Source organism: Eleutherodactylus coqui, chromosome 13, assembly GCF_035609145.1.
Source record: "Eleutherodactylus coqui strain aEleCoq1 chromosome 13, aEleCoq1.hap1, whole genome shotgun sequence".
NCBI lineage: Eukaryota > Metazoa > Chordata > Amphibia > Anura > Eleutherodactylidae > Eleutherodactylus > Eleutherodactylus coqui.
In genome coordinates, this window is record NC_089849.1 from 16,880,714 (window position 1) to 16,900,341 (window position 19,628).

Here is a 19,628-nt window from a genome sequence, read left to right on the forward strand (position 1 = left end):
CATGGATTCGCATTATTTCAGCAGATCTCAGCTTTAGCTGCATCAGAGACTGATGTCAAGTGATATGAACTGGCTTGCCTTGAACTCTCACACAAGTAGTTTTGAGGTCAGCAATAGTGTTTAGACACACTTCTACTGAAAGAAAAAGTCTTTTTCTTAACAGTAGTTGTTGGCCGTTGAGTCGTTCACGACCCTCGGTGACCCTAAAGACAAGCTCCCTCCATGTTTTTCGGTTTTGCACTGCTTCTTTTCAGTTGTGTGATATACATGCCAGTATCAGCTTTGACGGACTAAGGGGTAAAAAAAAGTTCCAAACTTTGCCCTCATCAGTAAAAGCGAGACTCATCCCCGACTTTGTTTGCACTGCCGTCCGTCGCGCGGGCTTAACAGAGAATTCTATGGCAGATTGGTTATGGAAATCCAGTCACTGAAGATCCACAAAAATGATTTTACGGCGATTGCTTCCTGAGGAAGCACTCTAGTTATGACTTTGGTTCGTCGCTGGTCTCATTCTGTGAGCTTTATGTCCACTTCAGAGCTCTGCTGTTGATGCTGTAATCTTCCTACGGCCCACAACATTGACTTTGGCAGCATTAGTAGGGCAGCAACTTGGTGAGGTGTTGGAAGGTGACATCCCATCATGCTTAGTCAGCTTTTTAAATCAGTCATTAAGCTTTACATACCCATTAATAGGTTACAGTGGTAGAACCTACTTGTTATAAGGGACCCAAACTCACTTTTGTCCATGTGGTATGCAGATACAGCTTTTAGCACACGACATTTGCAGATCCAGTCATCTGTAGGCCCAGTGTCAGACTTGGCCTTGCCACATAAAATAACATTGGAGGAGATGGGGTGTAGGCATTTGTACATGTTGATTTGTAGACATTTTCTGGAGCTTTTTTTCATCTGAACGGAGCTTGTAGAAACATGTGCATGCTGTGGCAATCACCCCTTTCAGATGTGAAGACTATAACCATAAGCGCAAAACGGCACAATGTCCCGAAGCCTAATAAGCTTGTCCCTACCCATTACAGCATAGTAATTACAGGGGGAAAAATAAGTTACTGAATTTTTAGAGGATTTATTTGAAATAGATTGTAGAATACCATAGTAAAACTTCATAGTAGAGGTAGATGGACTCAGAATGCCGATAGTTCCTACATGGAAGGGGGCAAGGCCGTCTATGAAGTGTATGGGCCTACCTTTGGACATTGCAGTTTCGTCCCATGTACATTGGTTTAACATGTTCTGACATGCCAATGCAAGACAAATCTAGGCAAAGGGATCTTTCAATGTAAGCTTCATGAATAGAGAGAAGCCATAGTGTAAGATGTAACAGATGTGTGTGTTTACGAAGGGTTTGGGTGCCATTCCATGCATTACAATCCCCTTTATTGTAGTAATCAGAAGAGCTAACCATAGTAGACTGTCACATTACAAATTCTGTCATGTCTCATGGATGTGTTACTATGTATTGTCAGAATTTCCTCTTAAGCACCTGAGAAAAATGATATTCTATTGGGAGGTGAAGTTGGCAAGTGCCATCCCACCATATAGTCACATTATAAAGCGCTTGTTTGCTGGGGTATAAGGTCGTGTCTCTACTGGGCACGTGCATGGTCCTCGTGCTAGGCTTTGAAGACCGCACAATACATGGTAACGGTCTTCAGGTTGCTTCAATTCAAGTTATTAACGTAGTGGGTACTTTGGTTTGAGCGCTGATAAACTATTACACTATTAACAAGGGCCTGGCCTAAGTGACCTGTAAAGGGAACCTGTCACTATGTACATGCTGCCCATACCACAGCCAGGCTGAAAGCAGCACAGGTGCCTATATTAAAATGAATCCCATCTTCTTCAGATACGCTGCATTGAAAAGGAAAGCCCTTAACGTGTCGCACCGACATCAGTAATTACAGTCATTGAGCGAAGTCCCACCAGCTTCTCCCTGCCGGGATTGGCTATGACAAGTCCCTTCCTATGTATGTAGAGGGAGAGATTTGTCAATCTGGCTGATCCGGGCAGGGAGAAGCCGGCAGGCTCTGCCTTATTTCCCATCCCCGGCAGCTTCTTAGTAGGTTTTCTTCTGAAACATTGTAGCATTTCAGAAAGTAAACAAACATCATTGTGAAGTAGGCATGCGTCTGACATGTTCCCGTGTAGCATGAATCTAGGAACACTGTCCCCTTAAAAACGTGTCATTTTTCAGGGTGGCGGGATCATATCAGACTATATATGCATGCTCCAGCCTCTGGGAAAAAGAAATCTCACAGGATAGTTCAACCTGTCGGCTCCTACTGAATGGCCAGCGACAGGTGTCTGGCTTCCACTTTTTTCCTCATTCATTTTGAGTTGACACGCGACGGCTCCATGCTAAACCCCCTGTACGTGGTAAAAGTTGCAGAGCTATGAGGTGCGGGTGGTATAAACCGCGAAATATGCAAGTGTATTCACTACTGCACTCTGTATAGTGGGGCCTCATAACGGTCCACCCCATTCTAATTAGGAACCCGATTTATTTATCCCCCTTAACGCAGCAAAGGCATACAGGACAAAGTAGTATATTATAGTAACCTACATGTGCCTTGTGGAAGAGATGATTAAGAAATAATTATGCAAGTTAAAAAATAAGTTACGATCTGTGCTCAGTAGCCAAGGAAGCCATTAACTTGCTATTGAGAGCCTTCAGCGTTGTAATAGCACGGGTAGCTGATGGTCCAGCATGGTCACACATGCGGCTCACCAAAAATCGATGCTTAGGTTATCAGCATTGCTGAGGCAAGGTTTTGTGGCGATACATCTCTCTCCATCGCTGCACACGTTCCTCTGCAAAGGTTAATTCATAGTCGCGTTGAGGATCCCACATCTGCTTCTACCTTGGGTTGTTCACAGGAAAAGGACGACTACCTGTAGCAAGTTTTCATGCGGATATAACCAAAAGCTGGCATCGACGTTTTGCAATGCATTACTAAAGGTGTGAGATACTTTGTGTAGTTACTGTGTAGTAGTACAGCACAATACCCCCCCCCCCCCAGCTCCCTTTTAGCCTCTACAAGAAGGTATTGAGCTCCACTAACAGAACACACATTTTTGATATCCATTACCTAGAATGCTTGTAATCTCCAGCCAGGCCCAACTCTTGGAGAACAGTAGCTAAAACATTATAATACAGCAGCAACTCTATCAGTGTTTTAGGCTCTGCTCATCTCTGTGTCAGGACCTCTGGCAGAGATCCATTCCAAAGTCCAAGACCAAGTAGTGCAGGATGAGGTGCTATTTCATCAGGGGTGATGAAGCTGGACGAATCCCATTACAGTCAGAGGGGTCCATCCGGCAGCTCGTTCCATCATAGGACCGACCAGGTCTCTGCAGTGATTTCATGTTCCCGTTTCCATGTTAGAGCAGTAAGATGGAAACTCAAAACACAAACGAGAGTTGAGCTTTAATGAAAAAGGTCGTTTAGGCAGAGTAAGGCACACGAACATATAAAACTCATCAGTATTGTGTCTGCAAAATGCATGTGCGGCCCCAGTGTCCATTCGCTTTACTGTAGTAGATCATGCATTTTTCTTTGCACCCGAGAAAAATTGAAAACAGGGCCATTTTTATTTTTTGCATCTCTTAAAGACGGACTCAAGAAATCTGTATACCATTATATGGATCAACCTAAACAGGAAAGTCTCCTTCGCAAAAGAGATCACAATAGTGCAGATCCCCCTTTTTTAAATGCAATTCGGTTGAGGGGTTAATATAGACCCATATGTGAATCGGTACACGCCGTCTTCTCTGGGTCCATGTGTCATCAGTTCCAGACTAACAGCAGACGGACTGAAAATATGCTTGTGTGCCTTTGGCCTTGGACCAAATCGACGTACTGCAAGCTTTCGCATCACTGATTTGCAGTGAAATTTGACCCGAAAGCCACGTGTTACATGCAGTTTTAGTCGCCTTGAAAGCTCTGTTCAAGAAATGAGTAACAGAATGAACATGCCTTGCATTAGAAAATCTGCAGCATACCCCTCAGGATATGTTCACAGAATGGAAGCAGGTGCAGATTCCACTGTCTGAACATACCCCAATTCTATACGGGTTTACTCCCCCCTCCCTAACTGCAGAACCCACCCTAAAAATGTGCCTGTGAACTGACCCTGAAAAGATTTTATGCCAGAAAAAAAGATAAAGCGGCAATAGACAATATAGGATTTTTTCAACTCCATTCATTTATGCTAGTTATCCTATGCTCGAAATCAGTGGCAGTCAAACCACTATAATGAAAGGGGTGAAGCTCTCAACGCCATGCAGAAGCGGACAGCGGCTTTTGTAAAAGGGAAAAAAACTGAAATATATTCATCCATGAAGGATCTATCACTTGGTCTCTCAAGACAGTAGCAATGCTGGAGCTCTCCTGGGAGAGGTGAAGATTGGTAACAGACTTGCATTATAGCCAAAGGAGCAAATCCCACAGCAACATCAAGACCACTCACCAATGAGAAGTGCTGAGGTCTATGGAGGTCCCGTTCTATCCCCACTATATGCCATTACTACTTTTGTAAGAGTCCTTATCATTACTGGCCACAGAGTCCTAACATGGTGCATATAAGAACTGACCACTGAACATGTGATCGGAAAAGCCACACCATTTTCTGCTAGACCTTGGACTGAGATGAGGCACAAAAGATGAATTCTGGGCTATACTAAGGATTCCTACATGGCAGCCATGGTTACGGGAGATGCAAGGACTACTTTTTGAGTATGTGTACGGAGGTTCAATAAAACTAGGAGATGCTAAAGCAGTCAAAAGTATCTGGATATGTATAGTGAGGAGACACAGAGGGGCTATGCTCTACAGGGCAATAGTCTCCGTATTCAGACTTCACACCTATCCTGTGGTTAGAGGTTCTTTTTGAGAAACATTTTAACTAGTGTATTTCATGACAGCTTTAAAGAACCAGGATGCACACATAAAAGAAAGATACCCAAAACATGCCTAACTGGCCCACTGGGCAAAAAAACCAAATACCTGTTGTGCGCTTGCTATGCTACTTCGGACTATCTTCTTACTTCCAAGTATGTGCTAATGCACTTGCCCGGACCATACCGGCGCTACCTAAAAGGAACGTCCAGTCCAGAGCAGCTTAGCAACAGGAGAACTTTCACAGAGGCAGAAAAGGTGGTATAATTATGGGGGCAGAACGGGGCATTACTGATGGGGGGGGACAGTCTAAACAAAGTGCACTAAAAGCAGCACTGACTTTGGGGCCTACTAACTATCTGGGGCACTATAGCTTGTGTAGAGGTGTGGAAACTGTAGGGCAGGTGACGGAACAGGAAGGAGCCTGTGAGGTCTGTGTGTCAAACTCTGCAAAGACCGGATGTGGCTGAAAGTAATCATTGTGACAGTCTAGGCCCAGATAAAAAGCGAATGACAACAATCAGAGGCGATGCTACCTGTGATCACCTGAGGCACTGTAATTATCACTGCGCATGGCTGGTATCTATTTAGAGGTAAACCATTACTGTAAATGGATCACTGAGAGGCAGTATTACAAAAAAGGATCACCAATGGGCACGAATACTGCGAGGGAATACAAAAGACGCGGCTTACTGTTAAATGGGCATGGCCAAAAAATTTTTTTTTTTAAATACAAATTTTAAAAAAATCTGCTGTCATAAGATTTTCACGCTAGGTGGGCTAATGCCAGGGGTGTACCATCATATTTGACCACTTCTTACTGCAGGCAGCTTTAATCTGGCCCTGCCTAAAGTTGTTCACAGCTATAAGACAATACTTGCACAAAGCATTGGCTGACAGCCATCTTCACCAATTCTTCTTCCAATTAACATCTGCCTTCAGCTCCAAGAGTTCTGTTGAACTCAGTTGAATCTCCCAGCAAAATCAAATATCCATTGCAAACTTTCAAGGGTAATCCCAACACAGACATCTATGGTACGTCCACAGTATATGCTACAGGTCTAATAGGTGCAGATCCCTATGTGGAGAAGGGGTACCCCCACACCCCCCCCATATTGCAAGCAATAGAGAATAGAGAAGTGATTCTGCATGTGCGTCTCTCTATTCACCTCTCTGGCCACCTTGGCACTCCTCCTTTGACTGGATGTACAATGAAGGCCACCTTGCCATGAGTGTCAGCCTCTTCTCCACATAGGCGAGGATTCCACTTTAAGAACCTGCACCTACCAGACATTTAACGCATAGTTTGAATATATGCATTAAACATCTGGACTGGGAAGATCACTAAGGCTTTCTACATATAGTTTAGAAGTTAAACAGGTTGTCCGGCATTAGAAAAACATGGCTACTTTCCTCTAAAAACAGAGGCGCAGCTATCTTTAAGTTGTGTGTAGTATCGAAGATGTTCCATACACTTTAATGGAGCTTAGCTGTAATGCCAGACAAACCCATCGAGGGCTGCCGCTCTGTCTTTGGGAGAGTAGCCATAATAATCTAATACTGGACACTCCCGTTGTCCAGTAGTGTGTAATCTCTTCATATTACTTCCTGTGGTAACCATCACATGCAGGTATTATATGAACATACATTAGTTGACCTCAAGGAGCTTGTGACTCCTTCAAGCTCAAATCTGAAGTTGTGATGCCATACTACATTTTCTCGATTTAAGAATCCTACCCTCAGGAATAGAATCCCCACAATCACCTCCCAAAGAGAATGAAACCATCAAGACCATGCTAATTCACTAATTAGCATGTACAATTGAAGTTATAAACTCAGACCTTATTGTTGACAAACTGAAATATACCACTGCTTGCTAACGCTTTATGATCGTGAAAACTGAAGTGTACCAAACCTTTACCTTTCAATGTCTTCTGACGTATCCACAGAGAACAGGATATAGCTTCAATACAACACTAGGGGAAAAAACCCATTATTCCTCCAGATTATCCTGCTTCGCGTGGAATGAGTGGGGGTCATGACAAGAGCTATAAAAAAAATATATATATTCTTGCCCTTGTTACTCAGCGTAAGGAAAAAAGTAAGCTGTGTAATAGCGAAGGCCTCAGGTTGTCACAGATCTCCGTATGTTCGGCTGGGAGACCAAAAAAAAAATCACAAGAATAAATCTGTGTAATAGAAGATTGTCTGAAACCTGGATTCTATGAGAGTTCAGTATAACCAAGGTGGCACAAAAATAGGTCATGGAAGCGACTGCTGAAAAACACTTTTCACTCACTGCCTCATGGTTGCACCACCACTAAAGCAGATAATTATTCTAGATACAAACGACGATAAAATAACTAAAATTACTACACCTTCATGTAAACAAAGGCAACCAGACATACAGATGTAGCCATCATTAACATGATCAGCAACACGATAACAGCAGTTATAACGTGATAAGTGTCACTTTAACATTCGCTACATATGTGTATATCTAAAAACTAAAAACAGAGGTTGCAAACTAGAACCAGATTCTTGTTCAGATATACAAAGGATTTCATCTGGCTATGCAACATATTTAATATATAACTAGTACTTTACCATGGGCTTTGCTGGTCTGAATGTATTAATATTGGCTCATTTTTATAGAAATAGTGTGGGTCCTTCCTAGATTCTTCTCTGGTACACTTCCAGGTCAGTACAGACAGGGAATGCAGTGTAGCAGAAATCCCTTATGAAAGCATGTGGGGAACAGGGAGAGATGAACTCAAGCGGTGTCTATAGTGAAAGGCAGTACAGGCACACTGCACAGCTAGGGACAACTAGAGTATTTTCACAATACCACCCACTCCAAAAAAAAAAAAGCAAAACAAAAAAAAAAAGCTTGGGGTCGGGGGCGCAAAACGTCCTCTAGAAATTTAAGGGTAGATTATACTAGACGACTTGGTATATTCCATGCCAAATTTCTTAATAGATTACGATTGCTGGCTACAATTCAGCGATTATGTCTGTGACTAATCCATACAGTGTGCATAAAAATAAGATTTCACATGAAGGTGCAATAAATTGTTTTAATTTTTTTCTCTCAAAAAAAACAGACAATACCATAGGGTCCATTGATCACTTACCTGTACTGTAGTCCATGCTGATAAAGGGAGAGGTCTTCGTTTGGCTTGCATTAGGATGCATTGGACAAATATTTCACAAGAGATTAAATAAAACGAGCTTTGTAAAGGGCTTTGCTAACCTGGATGCAAAGCAGTCGGACTTCAAAGTAAGGCTGTGGTCTGCCAGTCATAATCTGGCAATCTAGAAAAAGTTTTAAAGGGGTTGTCCACTTTCAGCCCAAAATCATGCATTGATAAGACAACTGCATGAAATAAAATGAACAAAAACTTACTTGTTGGATCAGGCGCCGCTGCAGTGTCGGTTCTCCCTGCTGTGCTTTGCTTACCTAACTGAAGCAGTGACATGTTGACTACAATGAACGCTGCAGATAATCACTACCTAAACGCTGGATCTCAGTATTGCTTGCTTTAGGCAACTTGACAACATTGCCTACCATTTGGGCTCAAACTGGACAACTCACTTGAGTTCTGATTTCCACAGTCAGACCAGAACTTATACTAATACAGAAACTAAAACATAGCTGCATTACAGCCATCTGAACAAGGCTTAAGCAGAAATAAAAAATAAAAAATAAAATTAAGTGCATAATTAAGAATTCAATGGTCTTCTAAGGCTGGGTTCACACAGGGCGGATTTGCCACGGGGAAATTCCGTTCGGAATTTCGCCGCGGCAAATCTGCCTGCGGCCGCTAATCCTGGGATTGGCCAGCCATGTGGACAAGATCTCTCACGGGACGGCGAATCCGTTACGGCAAAGGCGGCGTTGTGGCGCGGATTCCCCAGCCACAGCATGTTTATTTTTTATTTTGTTGCGGTAGCGCTCTTCTGTATGGGAGCGCCGGCTGCAACGGAAAAGCATGCGGCCAAGCCGCTCCAAAATGCCGAGGGATTTGAAGCAGCGCTTTCCCTGTGGAAATCTCGCGTTTTTTCGCTGTGGCCAAACAGCTAGATTTCCGCCGGGAACCCAGCTTAAAAGTGCCAAGACTCGCTACAGTAGCAGCTAGGTAGTTGGGATATTAGAGTTTAAAAGGAATCTGTCAGCATGAACAGGCAGTCCATTCTGCAGGCATCATGTTGTAGAGTAGGAGCAGCTAAGCAAATTGATATATAATTTTATGCGGGAAGCTTCAGTATGACTTGTGTTCCATTTAGATCTGCACATTCAGAGCTGAACAGGTCACTGGGGGGTCCTATCAGTGATAATCAGCTACTTCTGTTTGTAGTCATACATAGACCCAAGGTCAAAATGAGCAAAAGTTTACATGAATAAACAAAAAAGTTACTCAATCTCTCCCCATGAAGCTGTATCAAGCTGCTCAGCTCCTCTTGCTCTTTAAATACTTACAGTTTGGATGGCATTTTCGAGCTGACAGATTCCCCTTGAGAGGCCTTTAGGGCAATGTAGATTATAAACCCTAAAAGCTTTTTATTTGCACAACAACTTGGAGATCAACCTTCGCCTGCCTGGTAAAACCCTCAAAGTGAAATTTGTCATTCTCACAAAAGTTTTGGTTGAAATAGTTGTAGATTTCATTAGAAAAAACGGGAACACGGACCCCTTGACCAAGTCGGTTAACTCTTTGCTCAGTGTTGTATACTTCTCATTATACTTGTGGCAGCAGAGAGCAATAAGTTACCCAAGATGGTCTATAAAAGGTACCTAGACATTCAGCCTACACCTGTGCAATACTTACCCTTAGATCTATTATCTAGATGCCCCTATATGTAGCTACCTGCAGGCAACAAGTTTATATGACAGTAGTATAAAGATTGTGTTATGTTAATTAGGATTATGTCATGTTGATTACTGGTGTTATGAATCCATATTGAACAAAGATGCATATGTGGTCAAGATGTTGGTGGTGTGCTAAGGGAGAACTCCTATGTGATACATACATTTGTAAAATAGTGTAGATGAAATGGCAGCAGTCTTTTCTGGCTTTACTGCAATGTAATTATGGTCACTCTCCCAGGACGGCGTGCTGCCACTTTCCATTTTCAGCTCACTGCTAGCTTCTGGTTCTGTTCTTTGTATCACCACTAGAGCTTTCTTCATTACATCATCTGTCTTCATAGGGGCTGAAGACTTCTGTACAACTGGGGGGTTTGAAGAGGTCTGTCAAAAGAGAGGGAAAAAAAAATTAAGACTGCAACATACAAAGATTCTGCCATAAAAATAAGTAAAGCAGTTTTAAAATAAGGGTTAATGATTTTGGGGGACTTAGAACAGCAGTGCTCGCTGAAGTGTGCCTTTAGTACACTACTCAAATTTTGGGAAGACTTAAGCCCCATTCACTAGGGACGATTATCGCTTAAACGGTGTCTTTTGAGCGATAACCATTGCGTGTAAACGGTACCAGTTTGCACTTTAGCCGAAAGATTTTATGTTGAGTTTAAAATCTATCATTCGGCAGGCAGCTGATAGCAGGGACCGCACACTGCAATTCTCCACAGGAGTGCTGAAAACATTGTTCTGCCACTGGATAGCAGCTGAAAACATTGTTTTCAGCTGCTGTCCCGTGGCAGAACAAAGGGGCTGTATGCAGATAACAGACCACCTGCTGGTCCCTGCATACAGCACAAGGCGGCTCATTTAAATGCAAATGAGCATGTAATCAACATTTTGCATAAGCTGCTAGTGCCCACTAGCAGTTTATGCAAAATGATCGCTCAAACTGTCATTCTCCCCATCTTTTAAACGAATTTTGAGAAATCAACTTTGTGTGTAAATGGGTCTTTAAGCATCACATAACACCAAGTCTTGGTGTTATGCTGCTACACAGGAGCGAGTATCACTGGCTCTCTGACAAAGCGACCAATAGGGAGGCGGGACGTCTAGAGGAGATTTCAGTCTTTGCTCTCCCCCGCTCCTCTTTATTCACTTAACACAGCGGCAGTTCAGTACTGAATGGAAGCTGTTAACCCCTTGACACCCCCCTCCCATTTTCATTTTTTTCCTGCCCCCTTTAAAAAAAAAAAAAAATCGGAACTCTTTTTTAGCCATCAACGCCGCTGTATGAAAGCTTGCTTTTTGCAGGAGAAGTTGGTACTATTTAATGTACCATATAAATGTACTGAAAAACTTTTAAAAAAAATTCTAAGTGGAGTAAAATGAAGCGCCCCCCCCCCTTCAAAAAAACCCCCAAAACAACGACATTCCGCCATCTTTCAGTGCGTCTTGTTTCTACTACGCACAAACTGCAACAAAAACGACATAACTTTATTCTATGGGTCGGTACGATTGATAAAAATAAAACTACACAAGTTTGGTATTGTTTTTACTGCACTTTTTTCCAAAGACATTTAATTTTTTTCAATTATTTTCTGCCGCCATCTTCTGCGCGCAATTACTTTTCTTCCGTTGACATAGTTGAGCATTGGCTCGTTTTTTGCGGGATCTCCTGTAGTTTCCGTTAATACCAAATTTTGTCAGTCGTGACAAAAACAAACCAAAAATAAACTAAGTCAAAACTTTTGCCAAGCTTTACATCTGTCACTAAAAGGGCAGTGGACCAAAATAGAGGGGAAGTGGGAAGACTTTCTTGCTATATGAATGCACCCATGAGGCCCAACTTCCTAAACAGGTTTTTTCAATCTTATTGTGGCATCTGAGTAAGATCAATGGAAAGCTACAAGAATATGTCATGTCTTATAGCCACTAATTTGCTCTACAGGCCTAAAAGGTAAACATTTACATCTAAAACATTTACGTAAAATGACTACGTGCTTTAGTATCGATTTTGAATTTCAGGTGATAATTCATGGTCAAGATTTCCGCACAGGCATCAATATAATGTGCATCATGAGATAAGTGATATATAGCATTGAAATGAATGGAGCTGTAACACATATGCACAACCACTGCTCTATTTATGTGGGGACCTTCAGGATCCCATTCACAGGACTGGTGGCGGTCTCCGAGGTCAGACTCCATTGATCAAAAAGTTATCCCCTATCCTGTGGCTAAAGGATAACCTATCTTAGCACAAGCCCTTTAACCGATTAAGGACCAAGCGCAGTAAATTTACGGTGCTGGTCCTAGGCTTTAATCATAGCCGATAATAAAAAATATGGTGTGGGATTAAAACCCCTGACAATCAATCAGCAGCAGGTCGGGGTTTTCAGCTGTTAAACACAGTGGTCAATGAGCAAAAGTGGAAGTTTTTCTTTCACTACGCGAACTGACGGTCAATATGACCATCGGGATCCCCTGGCACACCAGAGCTACAGGGTCCTAGCAGACCTTGATCAGCTCTGCCAGTGAACACTGTCACTAAAGGGGGAGGTTTACCCTGTAACTGGGGCTCCTACCGATGTTCCAGCTACAGTGGAAAAATGAAGGGGGGGGGGGGGGGCACGACTTTATTAATGTTCCCCGCAGGTCTTATATGACGTTATGGGGGACATATTTATGTAATTTTTTTTTTACTATATATAAAAAGATATAATTTTTTTTCGCTTCTTTACAACGAATTAAAAAGAAGGATATTTAAAAATAGCCCTATGTGTCATGGGGAAAAGAAAAAAAATGCAGCAAAAATAATTTTGGTAGCTGAAGGGAAAAAAAATAAAATAGGGCAGTTAAACCATTACATGGGTAAAATCGCTAAGAAGTGTCTGGACCTTAGGGCTTATTCACACGTCCGTATATCGGCCGTGATTTCACCCCGGCCGATATACGGCGTTTCCCTTTCTGCAGTGGGAGGAGGCGGGCCAGGAGCAGTGTACTGAGCTCCCGCCCCTTGCCACTATTTGCAATGGGAGGGGACAGAACTTAGCTCCACCCTATCCCTCCCATTGTAAACAGTGGCGAGGGGCGGAGAGGAGGCGGGAGCTCAGTGCACTGCTCCTGGCCCGCCTCCTCCCCCTGCAGAAAGGGACACCGTATATCGGCTGAGCGTGAAAACTCAGCCTGGTACTTAAGGGGTTAAACATGTAAAGAAGCAATGTCAATCCTGTTTCATATACATTTTTCAACTTCATGTAGTTAAAATTTACAACTTAGAAAGTATAGCAGTCTGATTTTTGATCAATTGAAATATATTAATTGTAAATTAAGAAAGCAATATTGCCCATAACACTTTCCAAAAACCCATGCATCTTGACTGCCATTACAATCAAAAGTTTATTACTTAGTGAAGAAATATATGGAATATGGACACATCCAATGAATGCCACTGTAATACAGGGGTTTACTTACTACATACTTGATTTGAAGTGTAAACTCTTTGAACATGTCAAGTATTTAGATTGGTGAGGCTCCATCACTGAGCTCAGTCATTGGCTTCAGCAGCCTGCTGCAGCTTATAAACAATGTGTTACAATGTAAACAAATGGCTGAGGCACGGCTCACAACAGGGGAGCCAGGAGAAGAGTGTATAGGCTATTGTTAAATTAACACATAGGCTTTAAGCAGCTGCAATTGATTTTCAAGTTTCAGACTCACAGGGCTGGACAAATTCTAGGAGCAAGGTGGACAATGTACTGGAAAGTTAACTACTGGCCCCTTACATGAAAACAAGCTTCTATGCTAGCTGTTTTTAATGAAAACTAAAGTTGGCTCCTGCAGCAGTAGAACTAGCCCTTAAACATGCTTTACCAGGACTTAAAATTGCTTCTCAACCACTCTGCCCTTCCTGATTGCTACTGACCAGGACATGTGACTGCTGCAGCAAATCACTGGCCATAGCAGTGACCTATAGCCAGTGATTGGCTACAGCCCTGGTCAGCAGAAACCAGGAAAAACCAGGAAAGAGTGGTTGTGAAGCAATTGTAACCCTTTAGTAACTAGTCTAATTTTCTCCTTAAGGACCAAGTGATTTTCATTATAGCACTGTAAGAGCCATTACTGGTTGACATAGCAGTATGATTTTTTTTTGGGGGGGGGGGGGGGGGAGGGGGAGGGGGGGGGGGGGAGAACCACAAATTTTTTAATGACATCACTCCGAGGAACATATAATGTGATGTATAATTTATTTTTTTTATTTTTTTTGAGGGAGAAGGGGAAATGGAACGAACTGTAAATGAATAGTGCACGATTGCTGTGCATTTAGAAGAGACTATCATCGTGCAAATTCGTTCATTTGAACTAATTTTGCGTGATAATCATCCTGTGTAAATGGTCGTTTAGGCATAACTGTCACCAACAGAGCAAATAATGGATTTCTATATAGTGCAATTACAAAAATATGCCTCTTACCTGCATCTTGGGTGCAGGTTTCTTCTCAGATTTTACCTTGACCTTCTCCTTAGGCTTACTTTCTTTGCTTGAACTAAGAGATTTCATTGCGGCTGCAGCGTGCTTGAGTATGCAATCATGACTGCAATACACAGAATCGGGAAGGGCGTTTCTTGCACAACCTGGTCCAATGCACCTGGCTACATCTGGAGTGTCAGACAATTCCGTACCCGGAGTAAGCTCATTGGAAACTGGAGCTGTCTCAGACACTTCTTCAAGATGCACAATAGACTCTGGAACCGCCACCTGCAATACAATTGTAGTTAAGTAATTTCATACAGCTTAAAGTTCTTGTACACCAAATGAGGCTTGCAATCAGCTGACTTAGGGTGCATTCACACGATTTGCCGTGGGGTTTACGTGCATCACTTCCGCAGTAAATACAGCAACAGACTCCCTATAACTGCGAGTATGCATATAGCTCGTCTCCAGAGAAGCATTGTAGCTCCGCTCACAGGTTCTGCAACTTGGTAGCACCAGCCTCCCTCTCACTGAGTGCCAGAGAAAGCCCGTTGAAGCAGGCAGAAAAGGCCTACCAGCACTCTGAACTGCACGAGCAATAAAGCGCAGAGCTTTTCCGCGCCTATCCTCCCATAGCGCACTGCTCACAGCCGGATGTTAGAGGCAATATATTGGACAGGGGAAGAAGTAGCAAATGCGGAAAAGACATCAGAGTAAGGCCTCCCTCACACAGGCATTTTTGTACAGCTTTAGCGCTGTGCTAAACGCTGTACAACGCTCCTATTCATTCCAATGGGGCAGCTCCCACAAACGTGAAAATGCAGATTTTCTAACGCTGCGCTTTGACAGGCATGTATGTTCTATGTTTGGGTGAATGGGCAGCTGCTTCAGTGCTACTGAAAACATGGCACAACTTGGCTGCTGCACGGCCTAAAGAAAAAGGAGGAAAAAAAAGTGATTCTCACTTGGCAGATGTCATCGGGGGCCCCTGGCGCAGGCTCCCGTCCACTTGTCATGTCGACAGAGCATCTTCTGCTAGAGATAGAGATTAAATTCCCCGCCTCCAGCTAGAGAGTGCTCTGATTGGCTGAGTCGGATGTGAGAGACAGCCCTCTCAGCCAACAGCAAATGCTGAATGCAGCAATCACAGCCATTCAGCGCTGGCTGTGATTGGCTTATGTGAGCTGTCAATCAGCCGACTCAGGCAATCAGAGCAGTCTCTTGCTAGAGGCAGGGTTTTCCAATCGCCGTCATTAGCAAAAGATGCCCTGCCAGCTTGATAAGTGCAGGGAAGGTCCGGGGACCTCAATGACACCTTCCAGGTGAGTGTTTTTTCCCTCCCAGCCTTCTTGTCTGCGTTTTCAGCTGTGCTAAAAAAGGCACCAAAAATGCTGGCATAGCACATGCCACCGCTGCGAAAGCCAGGCTGAATCTGCAGTAAACACAGCGTTGAAACAGTGTGAAGGAGGTCTAAGTGGAGATATTTTTCAGGTGGAGGGTCATGTGACATTCAATTTTAAAATGTTTGCCTGTGCCCAGAACACCCCTTTCAGAATTGCCCATTATTTCCTATGGGAACCAAGAAGAAAAGAAAAAAAAAATATTGCATTTGCATGTAAATGTCAGTTTCATACGAGTGCAATGCGATTTTTCTAATTTTACTATTTAAAAAACACAAAATACATCACAAAGTTTAACAGTAAGTTATCAGGCCAAGTTTAGCAAGTCGATATCACACTCGCCCATGTAAATGCACCCCTAAAAGGTACATTTTATTGATATTTCATTTATGACTGAGCACCTTGGTATCACAGAAATGTGTTAAATAAAATGTGTTTTAATACAATTTAACCACTACAGAGTGCTATGATAGTAATAGTTTTACCTAAGTGACAGTAGATCTGGATCAATGACATAAGGGTTTTATTTTATTACATATATGGGCATTTATGACAGCTTGTAACAGATGTCAAACGTAATCTAGTTATGCATACAGTCTATGAGATCTGTAAACTACGGTAAGATTTAGGAAAGGACCACCTTTATAACAAACACTACAGCATTATATCATAGAGAGGCATTTCTAAACAATATTCTAGACAAAACACTTACAGGATGAAAAATCTTCAGTTTCTTTTTGCCACTGGGGTGTGCAGCCTTCTCAATTCTGCCTTTGATACCTTGACTGAGTGTATAGTGTTCCACAGCACCCACACCGGTAACTTCCGTAGTGCAAGTAACGGCTTCAGTGCTTGTCTCCTTCTGTTCGCCATCTGTTCCACTTTCTTCATGCTCCTGCAAAATGGTGCAGTTGGGGCAAATATAATCCTCTCCATCCTTCTCCAAAAGTCTACCACGGCCTTCAGATATTCCAACACAATCGCCGTGAAACCACTCTTCACATCTGTCACAGCAAATCATGAACCTGTAATCCAAAGACAACATAAAATTACAATAAAGCACGTAGGCAGATGAAGTTCTATTTTGGTGTCAAAAGGTACAAAAGCACAAGCAATCTTTCTGGAAATGCATGCAAATTAAAATGACACTGGATTTAAATGGCAGTGATAAATAATCAGTGTTTTAAAGGGGTTGTCCAGTAAATCTCAATAAGCCTGCCTGTCTGTATTTAAATAAACTGAGCTATACTTTCCCCTCCCCTTCCTGGTGTTTGTTGCGATAGCTGCCCTCACTGGAACTCAGGTGACTACTGCAGCCTGTGTTCTTCTAGTGTGATGCCAGAAGTTTCGGAAATGTGATGCTGCAGCGGTCACTTGAGTTCACACTAGGACCACAGCAGGCCTGTAGCGCTGGATCTCAGTGGTGGTGAAGGGGCAAGTACAGCTCAGTTTACTATTTTAATACAAGCAACCCTATTGGAAGGTTGCTTGCTAACCGGACAACCCCTTTAAGTAAGTATCACTCAGTAACAGGCAAGTATAAACTCAATGTTGAATTATTCCCTATGACAATGCTTATTTAGAACAAATCTGCTTTAAAGAACTTTTCTTGCTACAATCAAAGTTCTTAAAGAAGGAAGACAAGGCTGCATGCACGTTCCACCCCCCCACCCCCCTGCACATTGTAAAGTATATAGTTAGTCTGACAGTGCTCTTTGGACAACAGAATTACTACTCCCTTTCGACTTCTTATTGTAGCTCTATTTACGTTGTAACTATCAACAAAGCAACCTGTACAAACGAACTGCTTATAAAACAAAATGTTTTTGAGTCATCATTCAGATAGACCATACCTGTTGTTGTGAGGTTGACGACATATGCAATATAGTGCATTTGGATCATAGTTCTCCACTTCAGGTCTGCTTTTTGGCGAGAAAATCGTTCTCTCCTGTTTCTGGTCTTGTATGTGTTCTGGGCTGTGGGGCTCCTGCTTTATAGGAGTGGTCTGAGTTTGCTGTTGCAGTAGGGCTAGACGATTTGCACTTCTAGTGCGGATAGTGGACTCTGAAGTGTTCGTATTTCCAGTGTTCACAGCCTGTGCACTAACTGTTTCACTTGAAGAGTTGTTGCTGCGTCGACTTCTTAGTTTGTTCTGAAGCTCTTTCAATGTCATACCATCACTATCAGAACTATCATCTTCTTCCTTCTTAACCTGGACTTTAGAAGAGACACTTTTAGACTTTGAATCAAACTTTACTTCAGAAGTGCCCTCTACACTTCCTTCGGACGCGGTTTCTGCATCAGTTGCTGGACATGATCTATCGCTAGAATTTTCCAGATTGTTGCTTTTTCTCTCTCTATTTCTTCTGAAAGATGTAAGAAACTCTTCAACCCTCTCAGTAGGCTTTGGCTGGCGCCCACTGCGTCGCAGAGAGGGAGTCTGTTGCCGACTGGAGTCTGCACTGTCCATGTCTGTATCACTGATTATCTCACGTTTGGCAATTGTCGTTTTACGAAATCCCCAAGTTTTCTTAAACTCCTTGCTTGTTGGCTTAATGGATCTCAGCATATCTTCACTGTGTTCCTTGTCATCTGAAAAGGAGGCTATTGTCATAAAAAGTAAAACAAATAAAATATTGTTAAAAAGTTTCAATGTTTAAACCTTTAAATGTTCCCTGCTCCTTAGGTTTTCCAAGACACAGATATTAAGGATATAACATTTGCTACTCAGGACAACCACCAGCCAACTGTTTAAAGTGGCTCCAGCTCTTGAATAAGAGCCATAGCCACTTCAGTACCGGCACAGCGCTGTACATTCTGTAGCTGCTGTGTGTGGTATAACAGCTCAATTCACTTGAATGGGATTGAGGCTGCTCTTTAGCCATGTGACTGATAAAGGTCATGCTGCTGGTCTGAGAAGCAGCCACAGCACTAGTAGGGTCCTCAAACAGATAATCTGTTAGGGTCCTAAGACGCAGTCTCCACTAATTTTATACTGATTGCAGGATAAGTTGTTAGTGTGTTATCCATGGAAAACCCCATTGATAAGCGATATCATGCAGTGAGAGACTTAGTTCGCTCTGTCTCATAGCGGCATTGCATATGCAATATAGCCCATACGCATGCACAGCGCTGCGTACACTACCTATAGTAAATAGGGGCAGTTCATGCTTGATATGTGTCGAAATAGAGCATGCTGCAATCTGTTTTATGTGCGTTTCTACACGCAATGGCTATATGCTAATGTGAATGGATCAATGAAAATAAATGTACTTTCACCGACTCCATTCACCGTGTACTACGCGGACATGCTTTGTGTGCGTAATTCGATGTGAAATCACGGCCGTGTAAATAAGCCCTTAATGTTGTGCTGATGAATACTTATTTTGCATCTCTCTTTCTCCTTCAAGTACACATTAAGCATGTGTTGAAGTTAAATGCAAATGGGGTCAATATTCTATAATTGTCTATTCAGTGAAAGGGTCCTATATAATTATAAAAAACTATTTCTGCAGCTGAACTGGACTCATTCGTATGCTAAACGCCTCTATACATGCAAAATCAAACCAGATTATAGAATAGGCATTCTTGCCATTAAAAATGACGACCACCATTTCTGTCCAGAGGAGAAAGGATGGATTATATAGCAACACTGTGCCAGTATTACACTATGTTACAATATAGGACAATCTTACAACAATAAAGAACTCCTTAAATCCTGTCTACAAATGAAGACGATAGGCAAAAATTAATTACTGGAAATGTATCACTACAGACAATAAAAGTATATTACAATAATTCAATTGCAAAGGAAAACATTTGAAGACATTACAGCAATTCAGCATCAGTAAATGTTTCACCTGCTTTTTTTTCTTAAACTTACCACCAGATAAAAGAACACATTTCTGGCGTGTTTTCACTTTCTGGTGGTAGTCATGTACACAGAATAGAATAAAAACAAAAACTATGGGAGCTGCCA

The 19,628-nt window shown here is 42.4% G+C and overlaps 1 protein-coding gene across 5 annotated transcripts in view; it reads right to left on the reverse strand.

Moving 5' to 3' along the window:
• DIDO1 (death inducer-obliterator 1) overlaps positions 1-19,628 on the reverse strand; it is a 67,296-nt gene that overhangs the window by 24,942 nt on the left and 22,726 nt on the right. For 3 of the 5 annotated variants that reach the window (XM_066588198.1, XM_066588196.1, XM_066588195.1), the window contains 4 exons: positions 17,503-18,253; positions 16,362-16,674; positions 14,250-14,534; positions 9,947-10,166 (listed from right to left, as the gene is read on the reverse strand). In XM_066588198.1, coding sequence (XP_066444295.1) covers positions 9,947-10,166; positions 14,250-14,534; positions 16,362-16,674; positions 17,503-18,218 — 1,534 coding nt within the window. In that variant the 5' untranslated portion in view covers positions 18,219-18,253. The remainder of the gene's footprint in view (positions 1-9,946; positions 10,167-14,249; positions 14,535-16,361; positions 16,675-17,502; positions 18,254-19,628) is intronic. The other 2 variants (XM_066588199.1, XM_066588197.1) reach the window with 1 other exon arrangement.